The sequence below is a fragment of the Daucus carota genome, chromosome 4, assembly GCF_001625215.2.
Source record: "Daucus carota subsp. sativus chromosome 4, DH1 v3.0, whole genome shotgun sequence".
Taxonomy (NCBI): domain Eukaryota; kingdom Viridiplantae; phylum Streptophyta; class Magnoliopsida; order Apiales; family Apiaceae; genus Daucus; species Daucus carota.
The window spans coordinates 38,812,543-38,828,777 of NC_030384.2; the positions used below are offsets into that span (position 1 = coordinate 38,812,543).

General features: G+C 32.6%; 2 protein-coding genes across 2 annotated transcripts; one reads left to right on the plus strand and one right to left on the minus strand.

Annotated features, from left to right (window-relative positions):
- Nucleotides 1-6,446: 6,446 nt before the first annotated feature.
- LOC108216456 (uncharacterized) lies at nucleotides 6,447-8,123 on the plus strand. The gene is made up of 2 exons (XM_017389221.2): nucleotides 6,447-7,201; nucleotides 7,358-8,123. The coding sequence occupies exons 1-2, from the start codon at nucleotides 6,845-6,847 to the stop codon at nucleotides 7,967-7,969; spliced, it is 969 nt and encodes a 322-aa protein (XP_017244710.1). The 5' UTR covers nucleotides 6,447-6,844; the 3' UTR covers nucleotides 7,970-8,123.
- Nucleotides 8,124-11,252: 3,129 nt separating this feature from the next.
- On the minus strand, nucleotides 11,253-14,630 carry LOC108215751 (probable arabinosyltransferase ARAD1). The gene is made up of 3 exons (XM_017388312.2): nucleotides 13,801-14,630; nucleotides 12,786-13,039; nucleotides 11,253-11,896 (listed from the first exon to the last, which is right to left on the minus strand). Exons 1-3 carry the CDS (start codon nucleotides 14,429-14,431, stop codon nucleotides 11,345-11,347), a joined length of 1,437 nt encoding a protein of 478 aa, XP_017243801.1. The 5' UTR covers nucleotides 14,432-14,630; the 3' UTR covers nucleotides 11,253-11,344.
- Nucleotides 14,631-16,235: the final 1,605 nt, after the last annotated feature.

Sequence of the window (16,235 nt, forward strand, 5' to 3'; positions counted from 1 at the left end):
TTGTCACACTCGACCTTCCCTAAGGGCTAAGAGAACCGGATAGATAATTTTGCCGAGTTGAGCATATATTCCTACAAGGGATGGAGTAATATATAATGCATGCCTGGAATGTACAGAATGCATGTTCACATAACGTGATACTGCTGGTTGATACGTGAGTTAAAGATTTAACGTGACTTAATATCAAAGGTTCGGAGCTTAAAATGTTCATTTGTGTAATTTTGATAAATTATGAGTTATTAAAAATATAATAATAAAAATAAAAGTGATATGAGTAATTTTTATAGAAAAAATTGCAAAATTAAGGAATAGATAAAAGTAACTCAAACTAATTTGTCAGTTTTCGGCTAATTTTTAATTTTAAATCAACTTACAACTTATTACACAAACAAATATATTTCAATTTTTATGTTAAAGTTAATTTATATTTCATGATCAAGTTCGTATAGGTCTTCAATAATCAATATGGTCTAATAGACGAAAAGATAAGCGCGTAAAACGGTCCCATACAAATTGATATTCAAAATTTTCGACTCACAATTAATAAGGCGAACTACTTGAAAAGACTGGCCAAATTTTATTTGTTTATTTTTATTTTCAGCTTATATCCAGCTTTTTCTTTAAAGATCATAGCTTTAACTACCTTCATATATATCCTTTTCTTTTCATTTATGACGAAGAAAATGTGTCCTACATATCCAATTGTATCCATCTATAAAACATAAAGAAGATGATGAAACATTCTTTGTACAATTATTTCTCTGGAGTATATATGTTACCATTTGTGTGGATTATGTTATGTGTGTGTATAGGAGTAGTATAATGTAAATAATACAATAATTTAGAAAAATAAGAAAAGCCTAAAATTGATGAAAAAGATGGTGGCCGAGCAAGACAAGTACAACGTTTTAAGGAACATAATCGTGCATTCCTCGTACTCATAATAGGAACTATATACGGGTATTGGGTTATTATAAGAAGCGGCAAAATTTTAACTTAGATAATGGTTACTTCTTCCGTTTCGTGGAGTAGTATACAACTATACATATATAGAGAGTGACACAACAACAAAAGAAAATATAACTTAGTGAAGAATAAAAATAAGTGAAGTTCTGGGTTCAACCAATATTTAGCGTATAAAATTGATGTTCGGGTAAAGTTGTGAGATCAGTTAATATATTTAATGTATAAAAGGGATGTAATGAAAGAAAGCAGCAGGTGTAGTTAAATTTTAATTTTACAAAAAATTAAATAAAACTAAAGTATAAATATATTTTTTCCAAAAAAACCCTGCTTCATGAAATTCAAGCGTAAAACATGAGAAGACCAGGGCCGTTCCATACCATATGAGGGCCTAGGGGCGAAAATAAAATTTTGGACCCTCCTAAAAAAATTCTTATAAAATATTTATGATACTGGGAATTCATATTTAATTAAATATGTTAATACATAAATTATACTAATGAAATCAACGTAAAAAACCTGCATACTAGCCTTTCAATTTTTTGAATCTTGAGAAGTGGATTAGCCGATGATGTCATGAGAAACAATATAGTACATAATAACACACAAATTGGTGAGTAATTGGACAAAACCTATATTAAACCTTAATATATACTATAAATGGTTAAAATTTGGGCCCTCTAAAAACCATGGGTCCTGGGCGGTCGCCCTGCTCGCCCTCCCTCTAGGCCGGGCCCGGAGAAGACCGAAAACTCTAATGATAGAATTGGTATATTTTTGACCCAGCTGCAACAGATATCAAATCAGTAACAATAATAAAAGTTGTATTCAACAAGTTTTGTGCTTTTTTACTTTTAACAAGGTTGCAAAGTAATTGGATGAAACTTTGTGAAACATAATTTTTTAAAGAAAAACTTTATGAGATACTATGAATCGAATAAAGACTAGCTAGTGCTACTACATCAGTTAACGATGACATGCACGCTTACTCCTTACTGACGACTGTTTACAGTAAGCAACTAAGCATTCAAGGTATACCTATTATTTCTAATTCTTATGCTAATTTTCTTTTTATCATCACGTAGAGAAATGTTGTGATTCGATATTTTAATTTGAACGTGTGTTACGGCATCTGGGAATATACAGGCAAGTGTCAATTAAGAAAAACTATATAAATTAATAACCCGTTTGTTCTCAATTTTAATTTAAAAAATATATGTCAAAAATTAGTTGAGATAAGTGACTTAAACTTTTTTTAATGAAAATTACCCAAAAATCACTTGGTTGTTGGCCCTGAATATCAGTATATTCATGATTAATGCTCTAAATATCACGATCGAGAAAAATGGCCCCCAACTACCATTTAATGACACCACATCATCTAGCGTTTTGGTTATTTATCAAAAACGCTAGATGATGTAGCGTTCACCACATCATCTAGCGTTTTGGTTATTTATCAAAAACGCTAGATGATGTAGCGTTCTGTTAGATTATTTTACCGTTTTCAAAAATGCTAGATGATGTACAGGCAAATAAAATAGGATGAAGGGGGAAGATTAGGACCCAACCGGTAGGAGTACCAAAGGAAGAGCATGGTGACTCAGGACCCAACCGGTAGGAGTACCAAGGAAGAGCATGGTTTGACTGTTACAGAATGAAATGTTGCCGGTGCGAAAGAAGATGTTACGTTTGGGAATTCTTTCATTTCCAATTTAACTAATGCGTGTTAGGACAAATTTCATATATAATGCTAATAAGTCCTTTGTTAATGCTAATACCACTTTAATTTTGGGATGACCATACCAGTGCTAAGCTAAAATGCCAAGCATGCAGAAGCATTTCCTGTCTGAACTGATTTTGTGTTCACTTTTCAAACTAATCTATTTTGTTAAATTCTTCTCAAATAACTTATTTTTTTAAAACTCTTCCCAAATTAACCTAATTTTTATATTTTATAATATTTAGTTATAATTATAAATTATACAATATTATTAATATATATATACTGAATTAATATTTTAATATTATATTGTCATTAATAAATTAAAATATTAAAATAAAATGATTCATTAATACTTGCTTGAATATAATACATATCATAATTTTTTTTTATTTTGTTTCGCATATTTCTTGTTTGAGCAATTAAAAAAACTTATTTTTGAAAGCATATCGAGGGATTTAAAACATATGGTTTGAAATATATTTCTTTCATTTTTTTCCTTAAGTGTTTAAACATTAACGTTCTACTTTGGAACAAACTAAAAATCTCGAAAAAATATAATATGTAGTTATAGTATTTTAAGATCCGGAAATAACAACAAAATTGACCCCACATTATATTTTTTGAAACAGACCCCACTACATTATATTTAGTAACAAAATTAAGATTTATATAATATGGTTTGAAAATTAGGCTCGATAATACCAATTGAACAATTATTAAAAATAAATTAAAATAAAAATACAAATCAAGTTTTAACAAAATAAAAATAAGATACAAATCAATGATCAAGCTGTTATTAAAAATAGACTTGAAAATATTTGGTTCAACTATAACTAAAAATACGTAAACTTTTGGGTAGATAAAGTTAATTTCGTGCTCAAAAAATCATCAATGAAATATAAATCAAACTCGATTTATATATAAGTTGAACTCACAAATAAAATATAAGCTCGGTAAAAATAAATCCATTCAGCTACATAAACTCGATAAACTCAAATTCAATTCGAACCCCACACATATTACAGTAAGACATTGGTGTTGGAGGCAGTTTTTCATATTTGGCGCAGCATGCTTTACATACGACAAGCCCACTTGTTCCTCAAATTAAAGAAAAATGGGAGAGCGACTCCATAATCAATGTCTTAAAACAATGGACCTTAAAAAACTTGGGTAATTCAGTTTTCAAGGAGATATCAAAAGACCAACATCCCCTCCAAGTGTCCCATTCTTCAAAAACCCACGAGCACCCCCTCTTCCCCCTCCCCCTTGTTTATGCACTTAAAATAAGCATACACATCAACTCCCCATTTCATTTAAGATTTCCTGGTCCCCTCTTCCCCCAACTACTGTGTATATTTATATTATATTCAAACTTTATGTATGTATCTACTACAATTAAGACAGTTGAGTTTAAATTCTGGTCTTAATTCGATATTAGTATATCGAATTGAATTTGTTAAAAAGCTCGGTGGTTAAGAGCTTATCAGTTGTCATGTTCGACCGGGCTTAAGGCTATAAATTATATTTGTCAAAAAAAAATTGTTAATAAAAAATTTTTATTTGAATTTAATAATTATTATTAGGTGATATTTAAATTATTAAATTGTTTTTATTCATATGTTTTTTTGTTGAAATCAAAGATAAGAAAATATTGATTAAAATATTTACACATGTAATGTGTCTATGGAGATCGGAGAGCGTACTTGGGTGGACCTGATTTACAAACAAAAAAAAAAACTTGTTTGATAAATTTTAAATTTTTATATTATTTTTTATCAAGTATTTACAATATGTTTAAGATTCCCTAGGAAAGTTACATATTACTTAAAAACTAAAGGTACGTATTTTTTCTGAAAATAAATAATTTTTTGTGAATCAAACATGACATAATTGGATGGCGTTGTCTGAAAAAATTTGAACACACTATTATTAAAAAAAATAACAAGACTCATGATACATTACTATTATCATCGAGCATGGAGATGATTATAATTTAGATATTCTTATCTTTACTTATATTTTTGATAATCACAATTGTTAAGTTATTTATAATAAAAAAATGAAAATTCATAAAATTTAATAGTTATCTAAAATTATTGTTAAACAGTCTAAAATTTAACTTCTTACCAACATATTATTTAAAATATTGATTATTAATTTTAAAATATAAGTTTTTCAAATGTACAAGTTTTTCAACATCCGACCAATTGGCATGGTCAAACTTCACTTTTAGTGTGCTATCATTTTTTGATAATTCATATCAATCAATTTTTTAAATATATTTTGAATCGAAAAAGAGTAATTTTACAATTTAAATAATATTCGAGCCCTGATTTTTGCAACCATAACAAAGGACCATCTTTACAGAAGGCACCAAAAGTTTTTACACCGTTGAACTGATGAACAGTACGGCACCAGAGCATGCCAACAAAATCTACTGGAAGTTCTCACAGATACAAATGTGATATTGTTTTATTTTAAAAGTTATATTCAATGCCTCGCAACAAAAGTTATATATACTGATAGATATCCACTTAATATATTTTCGTTAATATTCTAAAGATCTTAAATTAAATTTAAAATTTTATCTTATCAATTATATCCTGATTTGACTAAATTTTTCAATTTATCAAAAGATAAATCTTGAATCGATAAATCAATTATTATTAAAAAATATCATGCGTGTTGTATAATATGATTCATACATTAGAAATCAATCTAACATCTCGCATACTTTATCTATTAGGAGAATCTTTGTCTAAAAAATCCAGATACCTTTTCCTTAGCAAGATTGAATATATACCTTACCATGAAAATGATCTTCCTACTTACGAGTCCAGCAAAATAGGCAATGAAAATGATCTTTTCACCTTGAAAATTTTATTAATGATAAAAACAACTAAGAACAGTTGATCAATCAACCAAGGGACCCAAGTGGATGATTTTTGTCCAAGGAACAATGAACAAAGGGTTGGTTATGTGATTTATGTGTTGGTGGTTCTAGTAATATGAGAATAGGGTTGGTAAAAAAATCAAAACTTTGAGCACAAAAAACCAAATAAAAGATGAAGTGATTAAAAGAGATACGTGTAAGTTGAAAACACAAGAAAAAGATTAAGGAGATGTGAATAAAGGTGAAGAAAACAAATGCAAAGAATCCCATCATTTCATATATCACTTTAAGAAACAGGAAATAAATATCAAGAAGTGTAAATTATCTAGGAGAAATAAACCCCACAAATTTCAATAGAAAAGAATGGAAGGAAATGAGGGAATTCAGTTGCTCGAGGAAGAAAAAGAGGAAAGAAGAGGCCAAGGAGCACTCAAATCAAAAGAAGGAACTCATACCCAAATGGAAGAATTCAGTAGAGTATTACTAGGACTCCTAGACTACTAGTAGAAGAAGAAGAATATTTATGAGTATCCCACTTACCCTTTTTCTACTCTTCCATGCCCTCCCCTTAGCCTTTTAGATTATTAAATGTTCGATATGTTTTGAGAGTCGAACTCATAAAATTTAAACTAAATTTTCAGACCAATATTAAAAAGGTCATTCTAGTATGTACTCATGAGTATACATTAACAACTATTTTTCGCTTAGATGAAAGATTTTGATTGATAGAGATTTTTGTACATGCAGGATGTCTGTACATGAGCGCAAACCAGAAAAATCGTATTAAAAATACGAATTTGTGCATGATAGATGATGTGAATAATGTGTAATATTATGTAGGATGTGTATAATAGTGTTTTTAAAAGTGGTGTAGGACAAAGGAAACATGGAAGGGGAAAAAGGGAGAAGTTGGAAGAGAGCTCATGAGGATTTCTTGTCTTTTAGATTTGCCTGTTTTCACTCCTCTCCTCTCTTTCTTTTATGTTGTTGAATAATTTTCTTTTGCTCTCATCTTTTTCATCCTTTCTGCTCTATAAACAATGAATATGGCAGTTTACCAATCATCCTTTCCCCTCCATAGGAAACACCCATCATTGCTCCCAACAATTTAGAAGCCTGTCCTTCTAAGATATTCATTCTCTTCTTCCCACAATTCTTGTATATATATAACCCTCTTTATCATCTTTTCTACATATATTACACTTCCTCAACCAACCCTTTTTTATTCTCTCAATCTTGTTCAACTTTTCACCTTCATATGATCAATGGATCCTTCTTCCACCAACTCTGTCAATGGCTTCTACTCTTTCTTGACTAGAGGGATTGATGATCTTGAAAGGGTCTTTCTTTCTAGCAACTTCATGTCAATACAGTTCCTCCAGAGAGCTCTTTCTCTCCTCAGATCATTTCATTCTCAGTTGATCCTTCTTGTTCAGAAGCTTCACTTGCCTGGTGGTGAGAAATGGCTTGATGAGTACATGGATGAAAGTTCCAAGCTTTGGGAAGTTTGTCATGTACTTAAGTCTGGGATCACCAATATGGAGAATTATTACTCCTCTGGCTTCAATATCACTTCTTCTTTCGATAATCATCACCTTTTTGCCCCTCAATTGTCCCGTCAGGTATGTTAAATGATGAAGATATTTATAGTTATATTATGACTCTCATGTTTATCAATGTGGTATTTTTAAAAAGATTGTTCTTTTATAGTAAATTTAATGAATTTAAGTTCTTTACCGCGAAGTTATTGATGTATATATGTTGATTTTTGGGAGCAGGTGATCCGAGCAATATCTGGATGTAAAAGAGAAGCTGTGGGGTTGGCAGAAGAGAACAGATCACTGATGGAGACAAGAATTGAGCCTCTTTCATTGCGGTTCGATGAAAGAGTGTCAATTGAATCAAAGCTTAATGGATTCAGTGGCTTTAGAGGAGTTCTTTTTGCAATGAGAAATGTTAGTTCAGTTCTGCTGATGATCTTGCTACATGGGCTAGTTTATAGCTGGCCTGGATCGAATTTTCTCCAAGGGGGATATGATGGTTGTTTGTTTTTCGGATCAGCTTTCATGATCTCTACAGGTAGGCTGCAGCAGAGGGTGGTGGCTGAGATCAATCAAATGAACAGCCGGCCGGGGATTCTGTTATACGAGTTTCGGAGATCAAAGATGGCCATGGATGAGCTGAGGGGAGAATTGGACAGGAGGTGTGCACAAGGAGTTGTTGTGGACTGGGAATCTGAAGATGGGATGAGAGAAAGAGTTGAGAATTTCAAGTGTTGTTTTGGGGTTTTGAGATCAGGAGCTGACAACATTATCGGACAGCTTGATGATTTCTTTGATGAAATTGTTGAAGGAAGAAAGCAGCTTTTAGACTTTTGCAGTCACAGGTAGAGATGATCAGAGTTGGACACGTGCTCAGTTCACAAGACTCCCGTCCCTTTAGTACGAAGAAAAAAATCCAACATTATATCAGTGCCCATTAGATGAATTAGTTTCCTTAATTATGTCTATTATGCTATATTTTTACATTATCTTTCGTTCTTCATCCCTCTCCATGTTCATCAATAGTTGGTCTAGACTCAAAAGATGTGAAGACATGAAGCTCTCAAAACCCCAGAGAGGAAAATTTTGAAATGTAACTCTGTTTCTGAGGTGAGGAACTAAGAATCCAATGGTCATGAGTCCCATGAACAGGAAAAGAAAGAATGTAAACTAGTCAGAAGAAATGCAAGAATCAAGAATTTCATCCTAGTATATTTAAATATGAATACATGTGTGTGTATTAGTATATTATTATAGTGTCTTTTTTAAGAAAGATATGGGTAAAAAGAATGGAAGCTTCTTGTTACACTAACCAGGTAAGGTAAGATAACAAGTCAAATCTTGTAATGATATAATATTCTGTTCTGGCTTTAAAAATGTCTAGAGGTAGTGTTGTGAGATGAATGATTCATTTGGGCAAAAAGAAGAAAAGGGTGTTGGCTGGCTGCTGGCTCTGGAGTAAGTAGTTGTTGTTGTAGTAAATGAGTAATGATTCAAGTAGTGAAAAAGGAATGATCAAAGTGGAGGCTTATTGGCAGGACAGTATAATAAGAGTGACTGTTAGATTCCTGCTTTGGCTTTAATGTCAAAAGCAAACACCAGTGTTGTAGTGTCTTTGATATTTACAAGCTTTTGTCTGGTTCAGTTAGCTGTGAAAGCAATGGACTTGATTATGAAAGAAACCCTCTCATTCATTGTGAAAGACACCCTCCTCCTTATTCTCTATCTACTCATGTGTATCCTCTATTAGGCGATTTTTTACGGTGTACATATTACGGGACGTCTGGATGATAGATAGGAATGAGAATTGGGAATGAGAATAAGAAATATGAGAATGAGTATTTCAAAAGGTATAGAAGGAACGATTTGTCCATCAAATGGAATTTAGGTTCTCATTTCATAGCGCCAAAAAAGTTAATCCAAGCACCAATACTGTACATGAGTGTGAGGTCCCGATTTCCAACAACCGGGCTCATAAACCATGAACCAAACATCCCCTATATTTTGAATACAAATATTGTGTCGAGTCATTTTATAATCACTTAAAATGAATTTTTAAAATTTTCACGTCTACTCTATAAATAATCTCGTACTGTAAGAAAGGTTGACAACAATCATAAGTCGGGACCGTATGACATATATAAAAGTAAAAATGAATTGTATGATGAGGTTTATTGTGCAAAGCTAGAACTAGTCCAAAGAATAACATAATGGTAGATAGGAAGAAAAGGAACACTTCCTCCACCTTCTAACCGGATCTCATGCTTTTTGTCCCTTGCCGGATTTTCATGGCTTGCCTCCCTTGAAATAGTCTGTTGAATATAATACTCAAGTAATGTGAGAATAAACAAATACAACACAGTTGGTTAAACAAAGATGATGAATAGGCAACTGCAAACAAAGGCAGTGGTTAGAGAGTTTCTTTTTTCATGTTCCCAACTAACCCGGCTAAGTACCTTTGTTACTCCAACTACCTTTTATTTTGGTTTTGTCTTCTTCTTTTCTCAACCCCCTTAATCTATGGAAATAGACTTCATTCTTACCATTTTAGCAATTTAAGAATCTAGCATAGGCTGGTGCTAACTTAGTAATATCTAGAGCGGCGCACAATTGTTCTTGCATTTATTATCACCTCAATTTCAGGCAGCTTCATCCACATTTCTTGTCAAGTGCCCACTAGCCGTTAGACGGATATCGTAACTAGATTTCTGAAATAATTATGCTTAAATTAGTTGTCACTGAATTTTGGAAATTTACCAGGGTTTCAAATAAAAACTTTTACCGATTTATATTAGAAATCCGGATTTAAATTACATTCAACACGGTTTCAAGTTTCAACCTAGATTAGCCTCTGTTTCCGTCCGGTCACGAGACATAAATGAGTCAAACTATTCAAAATTTCTTAAACTGGGCTAGTAAAATACTTAGTTCGGTCATGGAATGAAGATTTTAAAATTATAATTGGGACTATTTGACCGAATTTTTAGCCAAAGATAAATTTATTCAAGGACAAATAAAATAATACTGCATTGCAAACTATAAATTGTGTAAAACTTGAATCATTAACACGAATCATTATCTGTTAGAGAATTCATCATTGAGATTTGGACAATTCATAACTGACATGCAAATAATCACCACTATTAAGAAAAGAAAAAGGATAAAAAAAGACACATGCTAAACTAGACAATTGAGGCTATTGAGCAATAGTTGTAATTAGTACATAGCTGTTGTCATAAAAGAAAGAAAAGTTTGTATCAACACAAACTTAAATATGTGCATAATAAGCAGCATCTTTATGAATCCACCCTACACCCATGAATACGCAGTAACGCAGACCTATACCTGTATAAGTAATATTCAATAATAAGGTTAAGCCCTCTTTGTTAATATTCTCATCAAGCACATAATATTATCTTTATGCTTTATCGGAATTCATGAGGATATTCCCTGAGATAACGGAATTCTGTACTTGACTAGACGACCTGTAAATAAAATTACAGTGTGTTACTATTTTACAGCTAAGCCTTTTAAATAAATGGAAAATTTGAAAAAATATTCATATTTTTAAATTTTCTCAAAATTACGGTAGAAATTGCATACGAAATTTTTCAATAAGGAAAAAGATTATAGCTATAATAAAATGGCATAATTATCAGAAACAGGATAAATATTTTGGAAAAAAACTGCAATATGAATTCTAAACTAACATCTTACACAGCTGCAGAAAAGGAATTGCCGAATTGGCAACGCTTTTTGCTACAGGAGAGCTCAAAGGTGTTCTGTTCATCTTTAGAAACGATGAAAGATCTATGCTTTCGTATCAATCAAATCCTATTTGTTTAGATTCATGTGAGTGTGTGTGTCTGTTTGTGCCGTGTTCTACTGAAAGGCTTGAAATGTGCAATCATAGCTTTTGCACTGTTCTATTATCTTAAGAACCTGGAAAGAATACAGTAAACCATAGAACATTTCAGCATACCACAGTAATGGATTTTAATAACTGAACTTCAACTCTTGATTACAAGAGAAAAGTAATCTTTTCGGTAAGTACTTGGTCATATTCTATAAATATATTTCCTCTGATGATGGGATGCATTTCATCCAACGAGAACCTAAGAACACTCCAAGATAAAGAATGGAAACGTATAGACTAACAAGCAATACAAGATATAACAAATACAAATCACCAGCGGTTCAGTAGTCCATTACAGACCTTTAAACTCAAGTGCAATGACAACGCAGTGGAACTGAAATCCCGGGCGGTTTTCTCCTGTCCCTTACTATAGCTTCTTTGATAACTGGCAACTTCTGATGAACCTTTTTCCAAATGTTATTTACAGCACCATTAGGAGCAACAGGGCCAATGCCACCTGGATGACCATTATCATACACAAAAAATGATTGAACCTGAGCCATATTTTGACGAAATTTCTCCTTCTGCGGATTAGAATATCCTCTAAGATGTTGGATGAGCCATTTTGGTTGTAGCGCATCAGAAACTGCAATGAACACCGAGAATTCTGAATAGTCAATCATACCTTCGAACGGGAGCACAATGTCATCACTAATAATAACCGGTATACAGAGACTCTGGATGGCATCAAAAATTCTACAGGAAGTGGGGGTATCCCCTGCAGGATGCAGGCAGAACTCAGATGTCCTCATCCCTTTTATTGACTGCTCCTTGCCAGTGGCATTGGGAAAACCTTCTTCCATTATAACTCTATGTTCATTAGCTAATATATCCCACAATTTCTCTCTCACTAATCCACCCTGAAATGACACAAAAATCAACTAAAATTTAAGAATCTTATGGGGAAGTTAAATTGTCAAAAGGTGATTTTACAACGTTGAATGGTTGAAAAAGGGACAACTCTTATTTCAAAACCTCAAAAATAACACCCAAAACCTACATAGTATAAAATATTAATACTCAGCGATTAAAGGCTAAAAGTGAGAAAGGATTTAACTATAAAAACCGACAGGCAACAACAGAAGCTAGCAGATGCATATTACGAACGATGTAAACTAACATTGTCTTAAGGAATCCCTGCCTCAAAGAGTAAATATATATTCCACATGATTTAATTAACTATTTAGTTCCAGATTGCAATATTGCTGCCCATTCACCTAACAAAAATATGCTAGTCCACAGTCTACATCAAAGACTCACAATGAATGTGATACTGCCTCGTATGTTGTACTTGGTCCAGTTCCCTTCAAAGTATCCCCACTATAAAAACTCCTAAAAAATATTGCCACAGGACACAAACCATCGTGCACATTGAATATAACCGAATTTATTCTTTCTTTTTTAATGATTTTCCAGTTCAAAGTTCATAGTAACATTGCATGTTCAAAAATCAATTGGCATATCATATTAATTAAACAAATTTATATGTTAATACATGATTGCGTGAACTTCATAAAGAGCTGGCATCTATGCTCGAAGACAAAAAACCATGTTTACCCCCCCCCCCCCCCCCCCCCCTTTCAAAACAAGTAATTTGGCTTGGTTAAATTGTTATAGCTTTTTATTTTTCTACGCTGTTTGTAAACAAAATGTTCCATGAGTAACCATATATTGGGGAAAAAACTCAGATACGCAGAAAGTTGGATATGAAAATTACAAATAAATTTAAAGATTCCAATGAATACTTACCCGATGCCTATGTTTAGCTCCTTTGAAATATAGAAGAGTATCTCTCTTTTGATTTTCTGATATATCTAATCTAGGAAGTAAATGGGTGTAAGGAACTATCACATCCTTCAGAAGTGAAACTTGAGTATGTTGTACCATGTCCGACGAACTGCCATTAGATGCTTTTGAGTCGAGCTTGTACCACCCACCAAAATCCACCACTAGGAGTATAGCAGGAGCAATCTCAGCTTTGATATGCCACATTGCAACAGGGTCTGCCAAAGAATGCTTCAAGGTTTAACTTAACCTGAGAATCCAGAGACTATTTCATAAGCTGCAACAGCATGCTGTACAGTTCTTTTCATTATGGTTGTAGTTGACACACAAGATACTTATAGTGGCTCCACGTACCAGCTAGCAAAGTACGATAAATTATCTCAAAAACGAGTTTGCACCTAATGTAGATATACATATAAATTTAGATAGACCTTGATTGCCACATAACTACTATTAGCTTAAAATCTACCAGATCCTGATTGTGGCACTCACTAAAAGGAAAAGATAACTGAGCCCAAGTAAACAAATGTAAATAACTAAATGGTCAAAGTAAGTATTTTTATAATGCAACTACAAGAAAAAGTTGCAGTCACAATTCAAGAAACAATCTAATAATGTGCACAAATTTTACAGATTACTAACTAAAAGTCATCGTAAAACAGTCCGACTAGGTAAAAAATTGGTTTTGGTCATATTGGCATCAGTGTTATGTCCCTCTGAAACTTACTGTATCTGATAAATGAATATCCAAGAAAATGGATATAATTCTAACAAACGAGTCATTTCAGGCGTGTTGATCCACTCGTGTTGTCATTTTCAATTTTTGTGTGAGTAGATTTGTATCATGAATAATAAGAGATTCTGTGTTTTCAACATTGTCACCTTCACTTAACACCATTGTATTTAATATGTACATGACATAAACAACATTACCATCTATCAATCATCATATATAGAATTGTGCACTAATCATACTCACCGGTGAGTACAAAAACATGATCTCGCCCCCCAGACCGCTTCCAAGCCTCAGTATTCATCACAAAATCAACCACCTCTCTTTGCCTATCATAGTCCTCATTATCAACCTTCTTCCTAAACACACTCTTCTTCACACCCAACTGCAATTCAGCACTCAGCGTCGCGAAGAACGGCACAAAAACCACATCAGCATCCTTAACATCATAAACCCTCCGAGCAAATGACCCCATTCTCATATTTTCAGGTGTCATCAAATCACCCATGATCCAGTACTCAGCACTGTACTGTTTTATCAATGGACTCTCAGGATATTGAGGAAATCTTGAACTTTTCGGAACAAGGGTCTTTCTAATTTCATTATCTACTTCACTTCCAAGCCTAGAATCAGAAGTTAAAGACCAGTATTTGTCTAAAAGGCCGTAATTGAGGGATCTGGGCAGGTTCAAAATGAAAACTTTGATTGAATCAGCGGGAAAGTTGGGGGTGCTTTGGTAATTAAATGAGGATGGTGATAGTGAAGAGGGTTGAGAAGATTTGGAGAAGATGAAGATGATGAGTGAGAAGATGCAGAGGAGAGAGATGGAGAGAAAAAGATAGGATTTTGATGAGAAAGATTTGTGTTTTGGTGCCATTGATGTGGTGAAGAAGCTTAAACATACATTCAAGTTCTGTGTGTTGTGTGTGAGTGGTGAATGGATTCAGATATGAGATGCAATCATGCCAGTGAGTTCAACGCGTCACTTACAGAGATAACAAAGTGATATGATCTCCAGCTCTCTGCCCGACCCGGATACGAGTACTTGAATTGAAGCCCCGGTGGCATGCCCGGCTAAAATAATACTCCTCCTTTTCGCTAATTTCTTCTTGTGCATATGAGATACAGTTTTATAACTTAGCAAATAAAAAAAAACAGTTTTAGATCTTTTTTTAAAGAAATTCAAATAGAAAAGTTAAATTAAATTATGGGAACGACTATATTTTATTATTAATTTGATTTCTTTTGAAGTTTATACATATATTTTGAATATTTTTAAATTTAATGATTATATTTAAATATCTGATAAGTACATGATAGAAATTGAAATAAAATAATATATATGTGACATTCCTAAAATTCGGGAGTCTGAATTTGGTTTCACTAAAAAAATAATTTAAATCATGTATTTTCGAAAGAAAACAAAAAAACAAATATTTCGACATATGTACTTCTTAAAAAGGATCAAATTGAAAATATTTTGGAACTCTGGAAGCTGGATATAAGATTGTGTATAAATTATAATATTGAAATCAGACATCAAACTATCAATTCTACTCTTCGTTATCAGATAAGTTTTTTGAGAAGAATAATCAATGCCAAATAAATAAATTTATTTCATAAATGAATCAAAACTAAACAATTATAATTACATGTTTTGGCATTTTGTCCTGAGAAGGTGAATTGAAAGAATTCCCATATACACCTCGCTCGATATTCTATCTCATTATCAAGCTGAAACTTAATTCCTAATAACCTCGTCTCGTATTACCATTACACCCAATATAATAAGATGAACCATCTTTGTATCTACTTGAAAAGGTAATAACAAGAGTAAGAAATAATGCTCCGCGAGTATATGAATAGGAAGAACTCGAGATATATATTTATTGAATCAAAATATCTGAAATATATCTCAACAACTATGATCTATGAATAATCAAACGTATATATTACTATGCATAGGATTTACAAGATATATTTGACATAAAATAAATCAAAATGTTTAAATAGAAAATCTTTTAATTAGCCAAGGATCAACAAGTCGGTCCCCGCTGCATCCACCGTCAAATTTTCCACTTAACATAAGAGTACCTCTTCACTAAAAGTTTGACATATCTTTGTTGATTAGTTAAATTCGACATGATTAATTTTAAGTGTGGTAAATATAGTCAAGAACTAAAGATGCCAAATTTCATCCAAACTTAAAGTCCAACCTTTCCGGAAACAAGAGAACAAATTAAATATATCCATGAAAGTAATCAAGTGTTTTAATTTAGAAAAATCACATTGAGCATGAACATACAGACAGAAAGTAATAAAAGACGTGTATAATGAGTTAGGTCAAGCTCCACCAAATAACACTGTCATCTAGCCATTTCGCTCATTGTCCAAGTCAAAACCCCATACCGGTATCTCACTCGCATTGTTTCCAGTAATTTTTTGCTTCATGGACTATATCCAAGAAAGAAACTAGAAAGCCACGCTAAGTTTTGAACCATTGAATCATTCTTAACACGAGAATTTGATAAATATTTATTTTTTATTTAACTTGTCAGTTTAATAGGTAGAATGAATTTTTCCCCATATAAACCCAAATGGACGAGAATTGAATATATCTGCCGAAATTTAATTATATTTGGACCGCAAAAAATATACATCATTTTAGAGAGGAAAATCTA

Bases quoted from the DNA above. Each gene is read 5' to 3' on its own strand.
- LOC108215751 (XM_017388312.2), bottom strand. From the start codon at position 14,431: ATGGCACCAAAACACAAATCTTTCTCATCAAAATCCTATCTTTTTCTC. The intron at 13,040-13,800 runs GTGAGTATGATT...ATTCTTTGGCAG, and splicing joins TCATGTTTTTGTACTCACCG to ACCCTGTTGCAATGTGGCAT. The intron at 11,897-12,785 runs GTAAGTATTCAT...GTGTCATTTCAG, and splicing joins GAGCTAAACATAGGCATCGG to GGTGGATTAGTGAGAGAGAA.
- LOC108216456 (XM_017389221.2), top strand. From the start codon at position 6,845: ATGGATCCTTCTTCCACCAACTCTGTCAATGGCTTCTACTCTTTCTTG. The intron at 7,202-7,357 runs GTATGTTAAATG...TTTTGGGAGCAG, and splicing joins CCCCTCAATTGTCCCGTCAG to GTGATCCGAGCAATATCTGG.